Source organism: Oreochromis niloticus, linkage group LG4 (genome assembly GCF_001858045.2).
Source record: "Oreochromis niloticus isolate F11D_XX linkage group LG4, O_niloticus_UMD_NMBU, whole genome shotgun sequence".
Taxonomy (NCBI): domain Eukaryota; kingdom Metazoa; phylum Chordata; class Actinopteri; order Cichliformes; family Cichlidae; genus Oreochromis; species Oreochromis niloticus.
Genome location: NC_031969.2, coordinates 2125858 through 2141835, shown reverse-complemented (window position 1 = coordinate 2141835; position 15978 = coordinate 2125858). Strand labels below are relative to the sequence as shown.

Below are 15978 nucleotides of genomic sequence, written 5' to 3'. Positions count from 1 at the left end.
AATAAGGACTTCTTAAATGACTTTTCTGATCTGTTGGCTGAAATTATGCCAAAATATGATCATGTCCTTATTATTGGGGACTTCAATATTCACGTGTGCTGCCCTGACAAGCCAATGGCAAAGGACTTTTTAAATCTTATTGACTCTTTTGATCTTGTGCAACCTGTGTCTGTGCCTACACAAAAATATGGGCACACGTTGGATCTTGTTTTAACTCACAATTTACCTGTCTCTAACTTAGAGGTTTGTGATATTGTATGGTCGGATCATAAGCCTGTCTTGTTTGAGGTTTTCCTTCCTTGTACTAAAGTTAATCTTCCTCCTGCTGTTGCTTGGTGCTGTCGCATTTTTAACCCTTCCTCTGCTGGACAGTTCTCTATTGTTTTTAATCAGAACTGCAGCCTTCCTGATTTCATATGTAATGATACAGAAGAGCTGAGTACGTGGTTTTACTCTGTCTGCCAAACTGTTTTAGATTCAGTGGCCCCCTTTAAGCTTAGGCAAGTTAAAGCCAAATCTGAACCCTGGCTGAATGAAGACACCAGTGCTGGCAGAAGAAAGTGTAGGAGAGCTGAACGTAAATGGAAGAAGGATCAACTTCAGGTGGCATACCAAATATTACAAGATTACTGGAATTCCTACCAGAAAACTGTAAAAGATGTTAAGAGGAAACATTTTGCTGCGATTATTCAGGCAAATTGTCGTAAGCCTCATGTCTTATTTAAGACTATTGACATGGTCCTTCATGCTCCACAGACTGTTGGTGTTGAGTCCTCTCAGGAAATTTGTGAAAACTTCCTACACTTTTTTATTGATAAAGTGCTATCTGTCAAAGCGCAGATTTCCCAGTCCGTTCTCGACCCTTCTACCCCTGTCCCTAGCTCTGCTGTCTTTGACAGGTTTGAGCCAGTTTCTTTGCTCTGCCTGCAGGAGCTGGTTGCTCACATGAAGCCCTCAGGTTCCCCTTATGATGCTCTCCCTCCTCGATTTTTCAAAGAGGTTTTTCTCACTATAGCATCAGTTGTACAATCCATTGTAAATAGTAGTTTGTCCTCTGGTGTTGTACCTGTGAATCTTAAACATGCAGTGATTCAGCCTTTACTCAAGAAACCTGCTCTTAATCCTGATATTATTGCAAATTACAGGCCTATTTCCAAACTGCCTTTTATCTCAAAGATTCTTGAAAAGGTAGTTTACAAGCAATTAATGTCCTTTTTAGAAGAACATGGTATTTTAGAAGTTTTCCAATCTGGTTTTAAAGCTTTACATAGTACCGAATCTGCCCTTTTAAGAGTTTTTAATGATGTGTTTTTAGCAACTGACTCAGGTGACTGCGTTATTATCGTGCTGTTAGATTTAACTGCTGCTTTTGATACAGTGGATCATAATATTTTAATTTCCTGTTTAGAGCAGTTGGTGGGTGTTAGGAGTACCGCACTGCAGTGGTTCAGATCCTATTTGGCAGCGCGAACTTTCTCTGTGAAACTCGGGGAGTTTGTATCCTCTGTTGCTTCTCTTCAATGTGGGGTCCCACAGGGTTCAGTTTTAGGCCCGCTTCTTTTCTCCCTATATCTCCTACCCCTTGGGTCTATTTTCAGGAAACATGGGATTTCTTTCCACTGTTATGCCGATGACTCCCAGATTTATTTCCCACTTAAAAAGATAAATGGCTTCTCAGTAGACCCTCTGCTCAGATGCCTTGATGAAATAAGGGCCTGGATGGCTTTGAACTTTTTACATTTTAATGAGCAGAAAACAGAAGTGATGGTTTTTGGTGGCGCTTCCGAGGCCACTATTATAGATCTTGGTTCGCTGGCACAGTATGTTAAACCAGTCATCACTAATCTGGGAGTTAAAATGGAGGCAAATCTTAAACTTGAAAGCCAGGTCAGTGCTGTTGTAAGATCTAGCTTTTTTTCATTTGAGGCAATTAGCCAAAATAAAGCCCATCTTATCGAAACAGCTTTTTGAGACAGTAATCCATGCCTTTGTTACTTCTAGGCTGGATTATTGTAATGCACTTTATTGTGGGGTTAGTGATGCGTCCATTAGGCGCCTGCAGGTTGTGCAAAATGCTGCAGCACGTCTTTTAACTGGAACAAAAAAGTCTGAGCACATTACCCCAATTTGAATTTTACTCCACTGGCTACTGTCAGGAGTAGTAAGATATTATGCTGCTATTATTTGCTGCTATTTTTTATGATCATTATTACTATTCCATTAATTATTAATATTGATATTGCATTTAGATGTTTAAACATATTGGCACCCAATTAAGCTTTTATTACAGGTCCAAGAAGAACCACTTTACTGTTGAGTTGAATCTATAATCTTAAAATGTTTATAGGCAGATTACATTGCATTATTTGAAAGGCTCACCTCTGAATATAATCTGGGCCTAAAAGGCTTCACGAGAAACTGCAGGTTTGCAGAGTGTGCAGGGCAGGAAGTGAAACCGAAAGCAGAGTCTGAGTGCAAGTACTGTGAGTAGGTTATGTATCTTTTATGTATCTATATCTTTGGATTAAGCTTTTAGTAGAGGTTTTTGATTAAAACATTTATTCAGTAGATTACATATATAGTTCCGGTTAGGTTATTACATGTAAGGATGAGCCTCTGTTCTGGTAAAAGGTCAGAAGTGCAACGGGTGAGTTGAGAGAGCATTTAAGGACGAGACACACATACACACACATAGTTTCAGTTGTGTACGTGCTGGCCTTCTGTCTGGTGGAAAGGTTACAAGGTTTAGCTGATGAAGTGAAGGGTGAAATAAAGGGCAGCAGAAGCTGACACACACATACACATACATACTCATTTAGTAGGTAAGAAGTTAAGATGTGTTTTGCTGTAACTGCAAAGTTTGGGTGCGTACGTGTTAGTCTGTTCCAGGAAGTACACCAGATGTCCCAGAGATAAGCGACAGCGAAGGCGAGCTGGGGGAAGCACCTGGGTTCGAGCCGAAGATGATGTTCTTTTAAACTATGTCAAAGTTAACTGAACGTTTGTGGTTTTGCATTGACGTATGCTGTATTGAGTCTGCCTGGCAACAGAAGGGGGGGGGCTGTACTATTTCACCCCTATAAAGTCTTTGTTCTGACTATTGTAAGACAGTTCAACACTGAATCTGCACAGTGTTGGACTCCACATGTGTATTCATTAAAATGTCGTCTAATTGCACCCGGCAGGATCAGTGGTCATTATTTTTGGTCTTCCTCCTCAATTTCTGAACCCTAATACTACCTGTACATTTTAGGATTGTTTTTAAAATTCTCTTATTTGTTTTTAAATCTCTTAATGGCCTGCCCCCCCCTACCTCTCGGAGCTACTACAACCATATACACCTGCCCGTTCCCTTAGGTCCGCCAATCAGCAGCTCCTTAAGGTACCGAAAACTAAGTATAAATTTAAAGGTGATCGTGCTTTTGCTGTAGTTGCTCCAAAGTTGTGGAATGATCTGCCCATGCATGTTAGGCAGGCCTCTTCTCTTTCTGAATTTAAAAGTCTTCTTAAAACATATTTATTCGCTGAAGCCTTTGGCACTGATTAGAGGGGCTGACTCAATTTGTTTTAACATGTTTTAATTTATTTTAGTTATTTAGTTATTTATTTTATCTTATTTTAATTTTCTTTACTTATGCTATTAGCATGTACAGCACTTTGTGAACTCTGGTTTTATGTTAAAGTGCTTTATAAATAAAGGTGGTATGGTATGGTATCCCCACGCTGCCTTTGGGGAGGAAGACCACGCTTCCACACTGCTGCTGCCTGCATACAAAGACTCAAACAAAAAGAAAAAAAGCCGTTTTCAGGAAACTGAAGCTGAGGAGGTCTTACAGGACAGGTCTTAGAGGTCTAGTGGAAACCCTGGGTAAATGGAGGCAGGTGTGCTAACCTCTGCCTAAACTCCGACAACTCTGAAGCTTAAAAAGCAGCCAGGTATGACCTCTGGAATTCCATGGGAAAGCCCAAGAGAAACTACAAGGATAAAGTGGAGTCCACTTTCTATGACCCCAAGCACCTCTGCTGCATCCCTGACTATAAAAGGAAAACAGTGTTCAGATGAGCTATGCTAAGGAAGACGTGTCATGCCCTGGAGAGGGCAGTCAGGCTGCCACACTGATCCTAGCATTGCTGATGGGACATTATCCCTTGAAAAAGGTCAACCCACACAAAGCTCCCGGACCAGTCGGGATTCCAGGTGGTGTTCTCAGAGCATGTGCTCCACCGTCTTCCTCCTCTGATTGAAGCAGCCACAGGAAATCAACAGTTTCATGTTGCACCAACACCTGACCCCTCCTCTCATTGGCCTATAGAAGGAAGAGAGCCACACACGGTGCCCTCACCCACCTGGAAAAGGGAAGCACATATTGTGACCTACACCATCACTCCTTTGAAACTCCGTGACCTTTGGACGTCCATCAGCACTTCCTGACAAACAGGACCCAGTTAGAGAGAGCTGGAAAACACACGTCCTCCTCTGTCATCACAAACACAGGAGCATGCAGAGCTGAGTGCTCAGTTGCTTTCTGTACTGCTTAGTTACTCATGACTGTGTCGCTAAGCACAGCTTTAATATCCATGTTATACTATTAAATATTAATATACATTAAACAGAATTACTGACTACAACAGCATCACGTTTGTTTTAGTGTAGCAAGCTACAACGTAGCATTACAACCAAACCACACCTGGAAACCCAGTCAAGCGTTCATGTTAGCAGGCTGCAGAGTGGGTGCAATGGTTGTAAACCAGTTGTTTATATCATCCTCAGAGCTACTGTAAATATCAGGATTAAATGTTTCCCTTTGAGACTTTAACAATAGACTCAGTCTGTGTGTGTGGATGATGTCATCTCTGTCTGACATCAGCGATACAAAAACTCAGATGTAATGAATTATTCAAGCACACTGACTATGAGCACAGCACAGGTGTTCTGCATGGCCAACAAGCCTCTAACACAGTGTACAGCTCACTCTGGCCCCACAAACGGGACACGGTAGCCCCGCAAACAGCTTCATTTTTGTACAGTGGGAGGAAGCAGAGCCTCATCGTCCGTCTTTTATACAGTCAACTTCCTGGATTTCCTTACCTGGATTACATCCATCAAAACGTCCTTGTGATGGTCGGTACTACACGCCCTACACTCAACAGCTTTTAATGTAACAAAAAAAAAGAAAGACATCCAAGCTTTTACTTACGGTCCTTAAGCTCATGTACACCAATCCTACCATCCCAGTTTGAGCACCGGCACAGATTGGCATCCATCTAACGTTTTGGTAAACCTGAAGCTTTCCAACCTGACCACAGAGTCCTTGAAGCCAACTCAAAGAGTGTGTTTCTTTGTAACGGGATGAGTGTGCGAAGACGACGGAGGGACACACACCTGCACCATACTACTAATGACCATCGGCAGCATGTTGAGAGGAAAACGCAGGATGTTGAAGAGTGCCAGCGACACAAAGGCCTTCTGGGCGTCCAGCACGTTTTGTTCATCAATCAGTACATACACAGCGAAGGTCGACAGGGCCACCTGTGCAGTGATGCAAAAGACATCGCAATGAGAATTTCAAATGTAATGACAGTAAAATGCAGTGTTTGGTTTAACTGATCTGCAGCGGCTCGCTTGGATGTGTGTAATGTTTGTCCACTGTGGTCAGACTTACAAGGAATGGTGCACAGACCCAGGTGAAGGTTGACACCGCCCCCAGGTAGGCAGCCTTTTTCAGGACACGCAGCTCACTTTCACGAATTTCTGACACCTTTCCTTTGAAGGCCAGCTCCCAGGCATAAAGCTTCAGCACTTTGATGCCATTCAGCATCTCATTCATCAGCTTAATGCGATTGTCTTTACTCTTCATCTGAGCCACCTGCAACAAACACACAAACACTGGGCTACAAACGGCTACAAGTGTGTGTGTGTGTGTAAATGAAGATAATCACTGTACTTGCTGTCACTCGACACATTATCACACACTCTTTAATAGAAATGGCCTGGCATTTACATGGTGACCACCCAAAGCAAACGGTGCTTTATTCTACAGATTTTAGGCCTGTTACCTACCTCAGAGTTTCCCAACCACTGGGCTGCGGCACATAGGTGTGCCGTGAGAAATGATCAGGTGTGCCGTGGAACATTATCTGGTTCCACCTGATTGGTACTCTAAGCGAGCGGCGTGAGTAACGGGCAGAACAATGACATTCTCTACCACTAGAGGGCAGTACAACTACCTGCTCTAATGAAATGGGTTGCTGACTGGCAGTAAAACAGAAGAAGACGAGGAAGAAATGACATAATAGTCATGCTGTGAGTGAGACGATGCAGTGTGTAATAGCAACAGATAAATATTTGAAAAGAAAAAGTGTTCAGTCTGACCTGGTCCTGGAGAAAACTCTGACCCAGGTGAAGGCCCGAGCATGAGTAGTGGTTAGAAGGAAGCAACAAAGGTAAACTGGGGACAAACTGAGCCAGTTCTGCTATATCTGGTGGAAGACTTATCAGTATGCTTTTGGTGACATTTCTGTTTGGTGGTGTGCCGTGGGATTTTTCTAAAGTGAAATATGGACCGTGGCTCCAAAGGTTGGGAAACACTGAAATGTATACTTCTATCAAATGTATGTACTGGGAACTTGTCCATTATTTACTGGAAAATGTGGTAATTCCAGTAAAGTCTGACATGGATGTATACATCCATCTGTCCCAGGATTGGGTGGATGTGGTGCCTAGAGTCTATCCAGGGCGAGATGCCCCCTGGAGCCGCTCCCAGTCTGTCACGGGGCTAACACAAAGATGTTCACAAATACGACTAATGATGCAGGAGCAGGAGCACCCTGCATGGAGAACATGTAAGCTCCACACAGAAAGGCCTCCACATGGCTGAAGGATTGAAACCTGCCAATAATTATAACAGTAGAACATGAAAATGTAATGAAGGTGTATACGGGTGTAGGGATAATAATAACAAAGTCCCACCTGGTAAGCTTTGGTTTTCATTGCAATTACAGCATTAACAGGAACCATGAGCACCATCACAGCCACTCCAGCCAGCACAGACGGACCCAGGTTCTGCACACATGACAACAAAGAAACTGTTTCAGTGTAAGCCTGTGGTGAACAGTATTAGTCACACTCGTGGAACCATCCAGCCACGGTCACTGGAAGCCTTCCACAAGCAGAGCGCCACTTTTTAAAAACAGATTTTGTTGCACTTTATAAATGGAGAAACCAGCTGTAACTGACAATCATTACATTAAACACCATCTGGACTCCATCCTGCATACGCAGGAACAATCAAGCTTCCACAGCTGCCCAAGCCTCATGAGCTGAGGCAACACACAATAGCATGTTTATTTTTTTTATACTGAAGTATGTAAGCAGTATTAAATATTTGATTTTAAAATTATATTTAAAGTTTAGTTTCTCTACTTAACCTGACCTGCCAAAGAAAGTAGAGGGCCAGCACCACCTGCAGAGGAGCAGACCATATCATGTTGATATATGTGATGAGATCCATGAAGCGCTGCGCGTCCACTGACATCAGGTTGACGATTTCTCCCACTGTAGAGGTTCGCCGTGCCGCGCTGCTGATGACCAAGGCCTGAGGAACAGAAGAAGCGATGAGATAAAGGCTTTCCAGCAAAAGCAACCACTGATGGACAGAATAACAGTCAGCTCCAAAGCACTTTCTTAATGAAGAGATGATGAACATGGTTACATTTATCAAGCTTCATCACAAAGAATCTAAATTGCTCTGAAGCAGCACTTGTGTTTGTCCGTTACCTTCCTATAGACGGCTCCAATGATTGCAGTGCGTAAGCGCATGCCTGACACAAAGCATACATGAAAGTACTTCTGCAGGATGAGTGACTGCACGGAGGTGCAGATGAAGAGCAGAGCAGCGTAGAAGTAGCCCTGCCAGGAGGGGGCGCTGGAATCATTGACAAACTGGATAAGCAGTCTACAGAGAAACAGGAAACAAAGGAACATTAAGCACATGCGTCCTTCCCCTCAGTCCTTATTAAAACTGCATCGTGTACTAATGTAGTAGAAAAACACGGAGCAGCCCAAAGCAATACATCGCACTTTCTACTATGTTTGTCATCACTTCCACAACTAGAGTCCATCATTTAATGAAATGTTGGTCTTTCACCAGCCTGGTTCACATTTGCAGCTCTTAGATTTTGTGTTCAGTTCAGAGCACCCAGCCTTCTTAGGGTGACTGAGTGGGTGCTCCACTCTGTAGTCCCATTGGGAGACCTGAAGGAACAGCCTGATCTGGAGGAGTCCTATCAGGCTTGGGTAGTCCGTTGATGGGAACGGAGCGCGAGTTGGGCGCTGAGAAAAAAAATTGTGTGGGAGGAGTTTGTTGAGGCACAGCAGTCCTGGCAAAAATATATTTAGTGCAACAGATGGGCTCTGACGTGTTTTCCCAATTATTTAAACAAAGTTCTAGAACATGAGAAATGCACGATGTAACTTCAGACAGATCAACGACTCAATGTCATCTTATCAAAGGGTCTACAGTTTCCTCACCGCAGGATCTCAGGGCCAACAAACATTAGGATGTCCTGGATTAATTTATAGATGCAGGAGATGAAGAAGTAGGGCCCAAACGTGAGGCACAAGGCCCACAGCAGTGAGGGCTCTTTATTTTTCTTTCGAGGTCTCAGAATCAAGATTTCAGACTCTTCCACAGCTTGGCCCTGCGGGTTTTCACTGTGGGGCACTCGCTTGGACGAGTACAGCATTTTATCCTCTGACCTGTGAAGATGAAAGAGAAAGGTGAGTGAACCTGGCTGAATGTTTCCCAAACAATCTGCATTTGTATAAAGAAGTTTGATCCCTTTCCTGACCTTTTAAATTTTTGGCACTGTGTGTTCCAGCGTTTGACCAACTGTGGGACCACTCTGTGGGAGCAGTCCTCAGCGTTCAAAGACCACAGGTCCTTCTCCTCCAGTGGGCGCCTGTAGCCTGTCATCATCATTCTGGTGGAGAGGTTAGGACAGATAGGAGGATAAGACACAAAATATGTAGGAGCTCAATGTGCAGCAACGTTTCCAGAAAGCCCCAAAGGACCATGCAGAAACTAGAAGTTTCAATAAGGAAGACGTCAGCCTTGTATCAAATATCATATTCTTCACACATTCTTATATATTTCTATATTGTGTATTTGTGTATTTTGGTGTATTTTGTTGTACAATTATTTTATTTTCAACTTTAATTTTTATATTTTATCTTATTCTTTCCCAGTTAAATTTACCCTTTTTAATTTTCATATTTATTTCCTACCCTATTCATAGTCTTTTTTCTTTAGGTCACGAGCAGTTGCCTAAGCATTTCACTGCATATCGTACTGTGTATGACTGTGTATGTGACAAATAAAATTTGAATTTGAATTTATCAATAAGAATCAGTTCCTTCTTTAGAGATGATGTCGACTGATATGAGATTTTGTTCATGAATGTTATTACACAGAAATAAGAGCATGTTTACCGGAGTGGAACAGCGTGTTCCTACCTGGTGATCCACCAGAAGGTTATTCTGGAGAGGAAAGATGCTCCAGGCTCAGGGCACGGATTCTTAAGACAAACATCGTGCAGTTAGAGCCAAATGATTTCTCTGGTGCAAAGATATCCATGGCTTAGAAGAGCAGAAGACACTGATACAGCAGTGCTTTCACTGTACTACCAAAAGTATTCGTCTTTCTCCCTTCACACATCACATCCCATTCCTGATCCATAGATTTAATATGATGTTGGCCCACCGTTAGCAGCTCTAACAGCTTCAACTCTTCTGGGCAGACTCTGCACGAGTGTTAGGAGTGTGTTTATGGGAATCTTTGACCCTTGTTCCTGAAGCACATTTTTGAGGTCAGACACTGAAGATGAATGTGGAACATCCCCGAACTGTTCCCACAAAGTTGGGAGCATCAAAATGTGCAAACTGTCTGGGCATACTGAAGCATTAAGAGTTCCAGGAACAAAGGCCGAGCTGAACTCGGGGATTTGGAGGGGTAAGTGAATACTTATGGCAATATAGTAATCTGAGTATAAATGAGTGACAAGGAAAGAAAGACGGATTTGTCAGGCAGCCTCACCGAGTCTTTAACATCCCGGGAAAAGAGGGGTGGCTGGTCGGTCAGGCTGGACAGGAACAGAGCAATCAGCAGCAGAGCATAGTAGATGTAAAAGGTGGTGTACCTCCACACACACACTGTCTGAGGCTGCACAAAAAAGGATGTTTTTAACCAAACAACCTTATTTTGTTTATTTACTACAAAATCAGTTCGATTAGTAACCAGTTATTTATCATCATTTAAGTGAGTGTAGTCCTGCTCAGTGAGCACTGACCTGCTCCAAGGCCTGAAAGATCTTTGACCTGAAGGTGACAGTGGCACACAGCAGTGCCAGCAGCCAGTAGATCAGCATCACCCCTGATGATTGAGCCCCTTTCATCCGCTCATAGTGGATTAACATGACAGCCAACAGCTGCGGCACAAGCACATGCAAATATTTTTATATACTAACAAAAATAGTCTATTTAGTTTTTATAATATATATTAAAGAGCATAAATGTAAGAGTTAAGTGAAAAAAGAAAGGCTACCCTAAATAACAAAATACATGTAAACTTTTCTCAGCTCCATAAAGAGACGGTAGAGACAGCCTGAACGCTCACCATGGTGAGGCCCAGTAAGGTCGGACTGACGAGGCGGACAGGTGCTGGGCTGCTGACATGACTCCTTTCCCAGAAAGAATAAAACACATCTGACCAGCAGATAATCCAAAGTAAAAAGCCAACAGCCTGTGGAAACAAATGAAATTGCTCCTGGATTTAACACTTGTGTCATCAATATTTCTTTAAACAGTTGTTAAATACATTTGGTATTTTGTTTATAGACATATGACTGACATATACCACAGTTACAGTAGTGACAAGTGCAACCAACCAATGAAACTACAAACACACTGCTCAGTCACTATAATTAAAACAGTATGGCAGTTTAGCTAGATTAGATTAAACTGTGATCCTTTATAATAATATCTTTGGGTAGTAGAACATCAAATGTTTAAACTGTGAAAACATGCAATTCAAAAAATAAATAATGTCATTATGATTTTGTTAACAGCAATGTAGACTGGAAAAGTAAGTGGTACTAATATCAAAGAGCTGTAGGAACATTTGGAACCAGTTTGGTTAACTGGTAACAGCTCAGTAACACGACTGTGCTCAGCCTTCCTCCTGGTTAGGACAGGCCCAGAACCCTCAACTATGAGGGGCCCATGAGGCATATCAGATACCAGGACCCCCTCACCTGCCTCTACTCTGAGTCCCTCCTGAATGACTGAATTCACCCCAACTCTGAGACAGAGCCCACTCACACTTGACACAAAGTCAATTTCTGCTGGCCGGGGGGGGGGGGGGGGGGGGGGGGGAGTTGGGGGCCGCTGCTTTAGATCACTACCCAAAGCTGAGAGAAGGGACACACATTAATGCCTCTATCGACAATGTCTATGGCACAGCAGACCACAGCAGATGCAGCCTCAGTATATTAGTCTCCCACTGCCCTGACTCATGAACATCACCCTGAGATACTTAGACTGCTCTACTTGCAGCAACAGCTTGTCCCTGACCTGGAGTGGGCACGCTGCAGTAAGAACAATCGTCTCAGACTTACTGTTGCCAACACGGGGCAAATCTCAGTCAGCCCTGGGGTCTTGTTGTTCAACTACCTCAGTGGCCTTGCACATAGTGATGGGCAAGTTAACATACAAAGAGGAGAATCTGGGTAAGTGTGGGTGAGAGTGAGGAGATCCTCAAAGTACTCCTTCCACTGCCCGACTACATCCTCAGTTGCAGTCGGCAGCACCACATCGATGGAGCTTATTGAGTCAATTCAATTTTATTTATATAGCAACAATTCACAACAACAGATGCATCAACATGCTCTATACTGTAAGGTAAAGACCCTACAATCATACAAAGAAAACCCCAACAATCAATGAGGCTCTTTGAGCACGCACTTTGACGTCGGGGGGGGGATCTGCCGTGAGCGGTTGTGGAAGACAGGACAAAGACACGCTGTGGAAGAGAGCCACAGATGAAGAATAACTAGCATTTGAATACAGAGGTGTATAGTGAGTGAAGCGGAAACGCCCAGTGCATTATGGGAATCCCCCAGCAGCCTAGGCCTACTGCAGCGTAACTGGGGGAGGTCACCTAAACCAGAATCAGAATCACTTTGATGTAAACCGCAACAACACCTGAATCAGGCACCGACTACTTTGCAGGCGCAGCGCCAAGCAGCCACCTCAACAATGGAGTCGCAGAACATGGTGCATTCAGGCTGGAGGCCCCCTCTCAGGGCACGCTCATGTTTGGGTTCAGCAGGCTGTACTCTACACACCAGTTAGCTCACCACTTTATCCGAGGGCTGCAGGCGCAGACAACTCCAAGACACATCGTGGAACAACACAAAGACTACCCAGGACAAACATTAGACAGCATTCCTCTCCCGAAAGTCCAGCAACAGGTCTCAGCTCCCAGACGACTATGGACTGTTTTTAAAAGAAGAGGGAATCTCACACAACGGGAAACATGGAAGTTTTTAAGAGATGTGTTACTTCCAACAAATTCAAAATAACCTTGTTGTTTTTTTAAATTGTACCTTTTCCTCAGTTTAAACATTTGTTTTTCCTGAATAAATGAATAAAATGATTTTATTCAATTTTCATTTTCCACAACATCCCATTTTCCTGAAGTTGGAATTGCATCATGACGTGAATCTTCAAACATTTGTGTTTGAATGAGTTTCTGCTTTGCTCCACTGAGAGAACAGATGAGTGAAGTGATGAAAACTACTACAGTGGGCTCCCATAACTCACGGTTTTGGCTTTGTTGAGGTGATTCATACATATATATCCGTGGTCATGGGTGTGGAGGTAGACGAGGTAAAAGGGTGCACATATCCAAAGGTAGAAGCATGGCAACCACACCAAGACCGTGTTCTGGAAACACTGGGTGAAGTCAGGATTATCGGTGTACCATGTACGGTTCCAATCCTGGAACAGGAAGAGCAAGGTTGAAGATATTTAACAACAGCAGGAAAAGACAGACTCCTGGCCACACATAAGTAATGTGTGGCCAGGAGTTATTAATATAGCTTTCTTGTCTTATTTAGATCAACAATGTTGCATTTTACTGCTACATGCAGCTAAAAACATTAAAATGAAAAGAATATCTCATCACAGTATAGGACAGGGGTGTCGAACTCCAGGCCTCGAGGGCCGGTGTCCTGCAGGTTTTAGATGTGTCCTTGATCCAACACAGCTGATTCAAATGGCTAAATGACCTCCTCAACATGTCCCGAAGTTCTCCAGAGGCCTGGTAATGAACTCATCATGTGATTCAGGTGTGTTGACCCAGGGTCAGATCTAAAACCTGCAGGACACCGGCCCTCGAGGCCTGGAGTTGCCCACCCAGTTAAACAGACAATAACAAGGCAACTCCCAAAAGGGGAATGGTTTTGTAGCTGGTGGACACAGACTGTGGCTGTATCCCAATTCAGGGTCTGCAGCCTTAAAGGCTGCATTTTAAGGGCGATTACGTCACAGCGGCGCGCTGAAGGCTGTCCCAATTCAAAGGCTGCTTGAAATGCGTCCTTCATTTCCCTGAATTTTAAGGCTGTGGCGATGTAGACTTCGTGGCCCAACATATCCCACAATTCATAGCGCGGCAGTCACTGTGGATAATTTTGCCGCAGACGGCAGAAGCGGAGCGGCCGAAGAGTAAACTGTTAAAAGTAAGTACTGAATATGATGTCACTTATTTATGTGCAAATGTTTAATAATGAGGAACATTAAAACATTAGATACTTAGATACCACTTGAGCTACAGCCTGAATCAATCGGGCCCTGTTATGTGACCGCACACAGGAGCCTGACGTAGAAAGGTTTGGGAAACAGCGAAAGATGGTAACCAGTGTTGTGATACTGACTGCAGTTTCAAACTATGGTATGATTTCATGTCCCGAGCAAACAAAAGAAAACCTAACCCTAACCTACGTACCAGCTGCTGTCAAGTCTCGTCCCATGTCAAAATATAACCTGCCAAAGTGAAACTTGATATCATCAGCTGTGAAATATTAATAAATGGCAACATTTTTATTTTTGTTATTTCAACTAAACATAATCCTCAATTTGATCACACCAGTCACAGTATAAGAGCAACACCTGGAACAAAGACATACCTGAAACTAATAAAGGATAGAGACAGATCAAATGTGCTCAAGTTATTAATTACAGCCAATCAATTTCTAATAATATACCAATTAACTGTAATAAATCTACTAAAATCATAACGGTTGTTACATGCATAGCCATTACCCCTCAGAACCTTCCTGTTCTATAGGATGTGTTTCGTAGATGCACCGTGGTTGCTGTCCCATCTGTACATCAGTGCCTGAGCTATTAGCTTGACAAGCTAAGTGATGGATGCTTGTTTTGGTTGAGACAGTTTAAGGTTTCTCAGTTAATATCATCTCAGAGTAGTGGTGCATGAGATGAGCCCTCCTGGTCGTAGTATTCCCATAGCATTTTATTTTATTTAACAAAATACTGATACTTGGTGTTTCTGTATCTGCTGTATCAGCCCCCACCCCTGGGGTACTGCTCCATCCTGTGGTGTTACTGTGAGCAGTGCTCATGCGTCTGCTCAGGATGAGCTTCCATGTTGTGGAGTGGAGGGAAATCAGTTGGTAGTTTGATGATGTCACAGTTGTAGTTGAATTCTTCATGATCCGAATTGTTCCGCCCTGTGTTAGCTAGTTCAGGTGAGTGTGTGCTGTTAGCACCTACTTCATGGCGTGCCGGTATATGAGGTCCTACCCAGCTCTATGTGCCAGGGACTTATCATTGGACCTCTGCCTTTGTAATGCTGACTGGTTTGGGACATCGATCCTGAGCCACCTATTACTTATATTCATTTTGCCATTCATCCCCAGTCATCCGTTCACACTCTTTGGGCACTGGCTGCTTTTTCACTGCAGTCCTGGTTCCAGAACCAGCTTCAAGTAAGACCCTTAGGTACTTCATTAATGGCAGGCTCTGACATGGTTTTAAACATACTACCAGAGTGGCATTAATCCGTGGCACAGTGCCACGTGTGGGAGAGAGACTACAGGACACTTAATAACACTGACACTGGGACGTTTGAGTGTGTACTGGGACTGATGACAACGAGTTCCTACAGACCAGGAAACGAGGGAAAACACCACAAACACGGTTCCAGCTCGGTGAACATGTATCCTACATACTGCGAACCCTTTGATGTTCTGGAGTTCAGATTAGAGGAAATGTGAAACGCACTTGGCCAATGGAGGCTCAACGATCAGCTGTAACAATGACATTTCTAATGAGAGAAGTGCGACTAAATAACACGCAACTTGCCGTGGCTTACGATTAGCATGTGCCGGACACCGGCACCGGCAGTCAACGCCAACTACGAGAGTTTAAAGCTAGAGGAAAAGACACGGTGTCTGTGACAGGTAACTCACCCACAGGGGATCGGACCTGTCCACGCTACAGAACTGATCAAACCCCATTCGCTGCGAAGCATTAGAAAAGCACTGCCGGGCAGGGAGCTTAGCTTGTTTTGTAACGTCTGTTAAGACGAAGAGGAAGGTTGTTTTTCTTCTTCTTCTTCTTCGGTAATTCAGAAACTCGGCCCAAAGGTCTACACTGCCATCTACAGCTTATGTAACGTTATGGCTAACTACACTACGCCATTTTTGCAGCAACTGCGGTGGGATTGCTGCTGCGATAGAAGTTACAGGTAAACAACTGGCAAAGCGGTCGTGTCATTACATAGAGCAGATAGTCTGGTGCTGTAGACTGCAAACAGATGGACCTAATAAAGTGGTGGAGACTTTACAACTGAGATATGTGTTTGTGTTCCCAAAACTGTATATTCACACTAAGACAGC

The 15978-nt window shown here is 43.5% G+C and overlaps 1 protein-coding gene across 3 annotated transcripts in view; it reads right to left on the bottom strand.

Moving 5' to 3' along the window:
• Nucleotides 1-15709, bottom strand: part of abcc1 (ATP binding cassette subfamily C member 1 (ABCC1 blood group)) — a 49624-nt gene extending 33915 nt beyond the window's left edge. For 2 of the 3 annotated variants that reach the window (XM_005461613.4, XM_013265124.3), the window contains exons 1-13: nucleotides 15550-15708; nucleotides 12881-13057; nucleotides 10674-10799; nucleotides 10348-10485; nucleotides 10095-10220; nucleotides 9515-9576; nucleotides 8851-8982; nucleotides 8531-8758; nucleotides 7778-7955; nucleotides 7434-7595; nucleotides 6971-7063; nucleotides 5664-5867; nucleotides 5384-5530 (exon numbers count right to left, since the gene is read on the bottom strand). In XM_005461613.4, the coding sequence (XP_005461670.1) occupies nucleotides 5384-5530; nucleotides 5664-5867; nucleotides 6971-7063; nucleotides 7434-7595; nucleotides 7778-7955; nucleotides 8531-8758; nucleotides 8851-8982; nucleotides 9515-9576; nucleotides 10095-10220; nucleotides 10348-10485; nucleotides 10674-10799; nucleotides 12881-13057; nucleotides 15550-15597 (1821 nt within the window). In that variant the 5' untranslated portion in view covers nucleotides 15598-15708. Of the gene's footprint in view, nucleotides 1-5383; nucleotides 5531-5663; nucleotides 5868-6970; nucleotides 7064-7433; nucleotides 7596-7777; nucleotides 7956-8530; nucleotides 8759-8850; nucleotides 8983-9514; nucleotides 9577-10094; nucleotides 10221-10347; nucleotides 10486-10673; nucleotides 10800-12880; nucleotides 13058-15549 lie in introns of all 3 variants that reach the window. The other variant, XM_019358365.2, reaches the window with a different exon arrangement.
• Nucleotides 15710-15978: the final 269 nt, after the last annotated feature.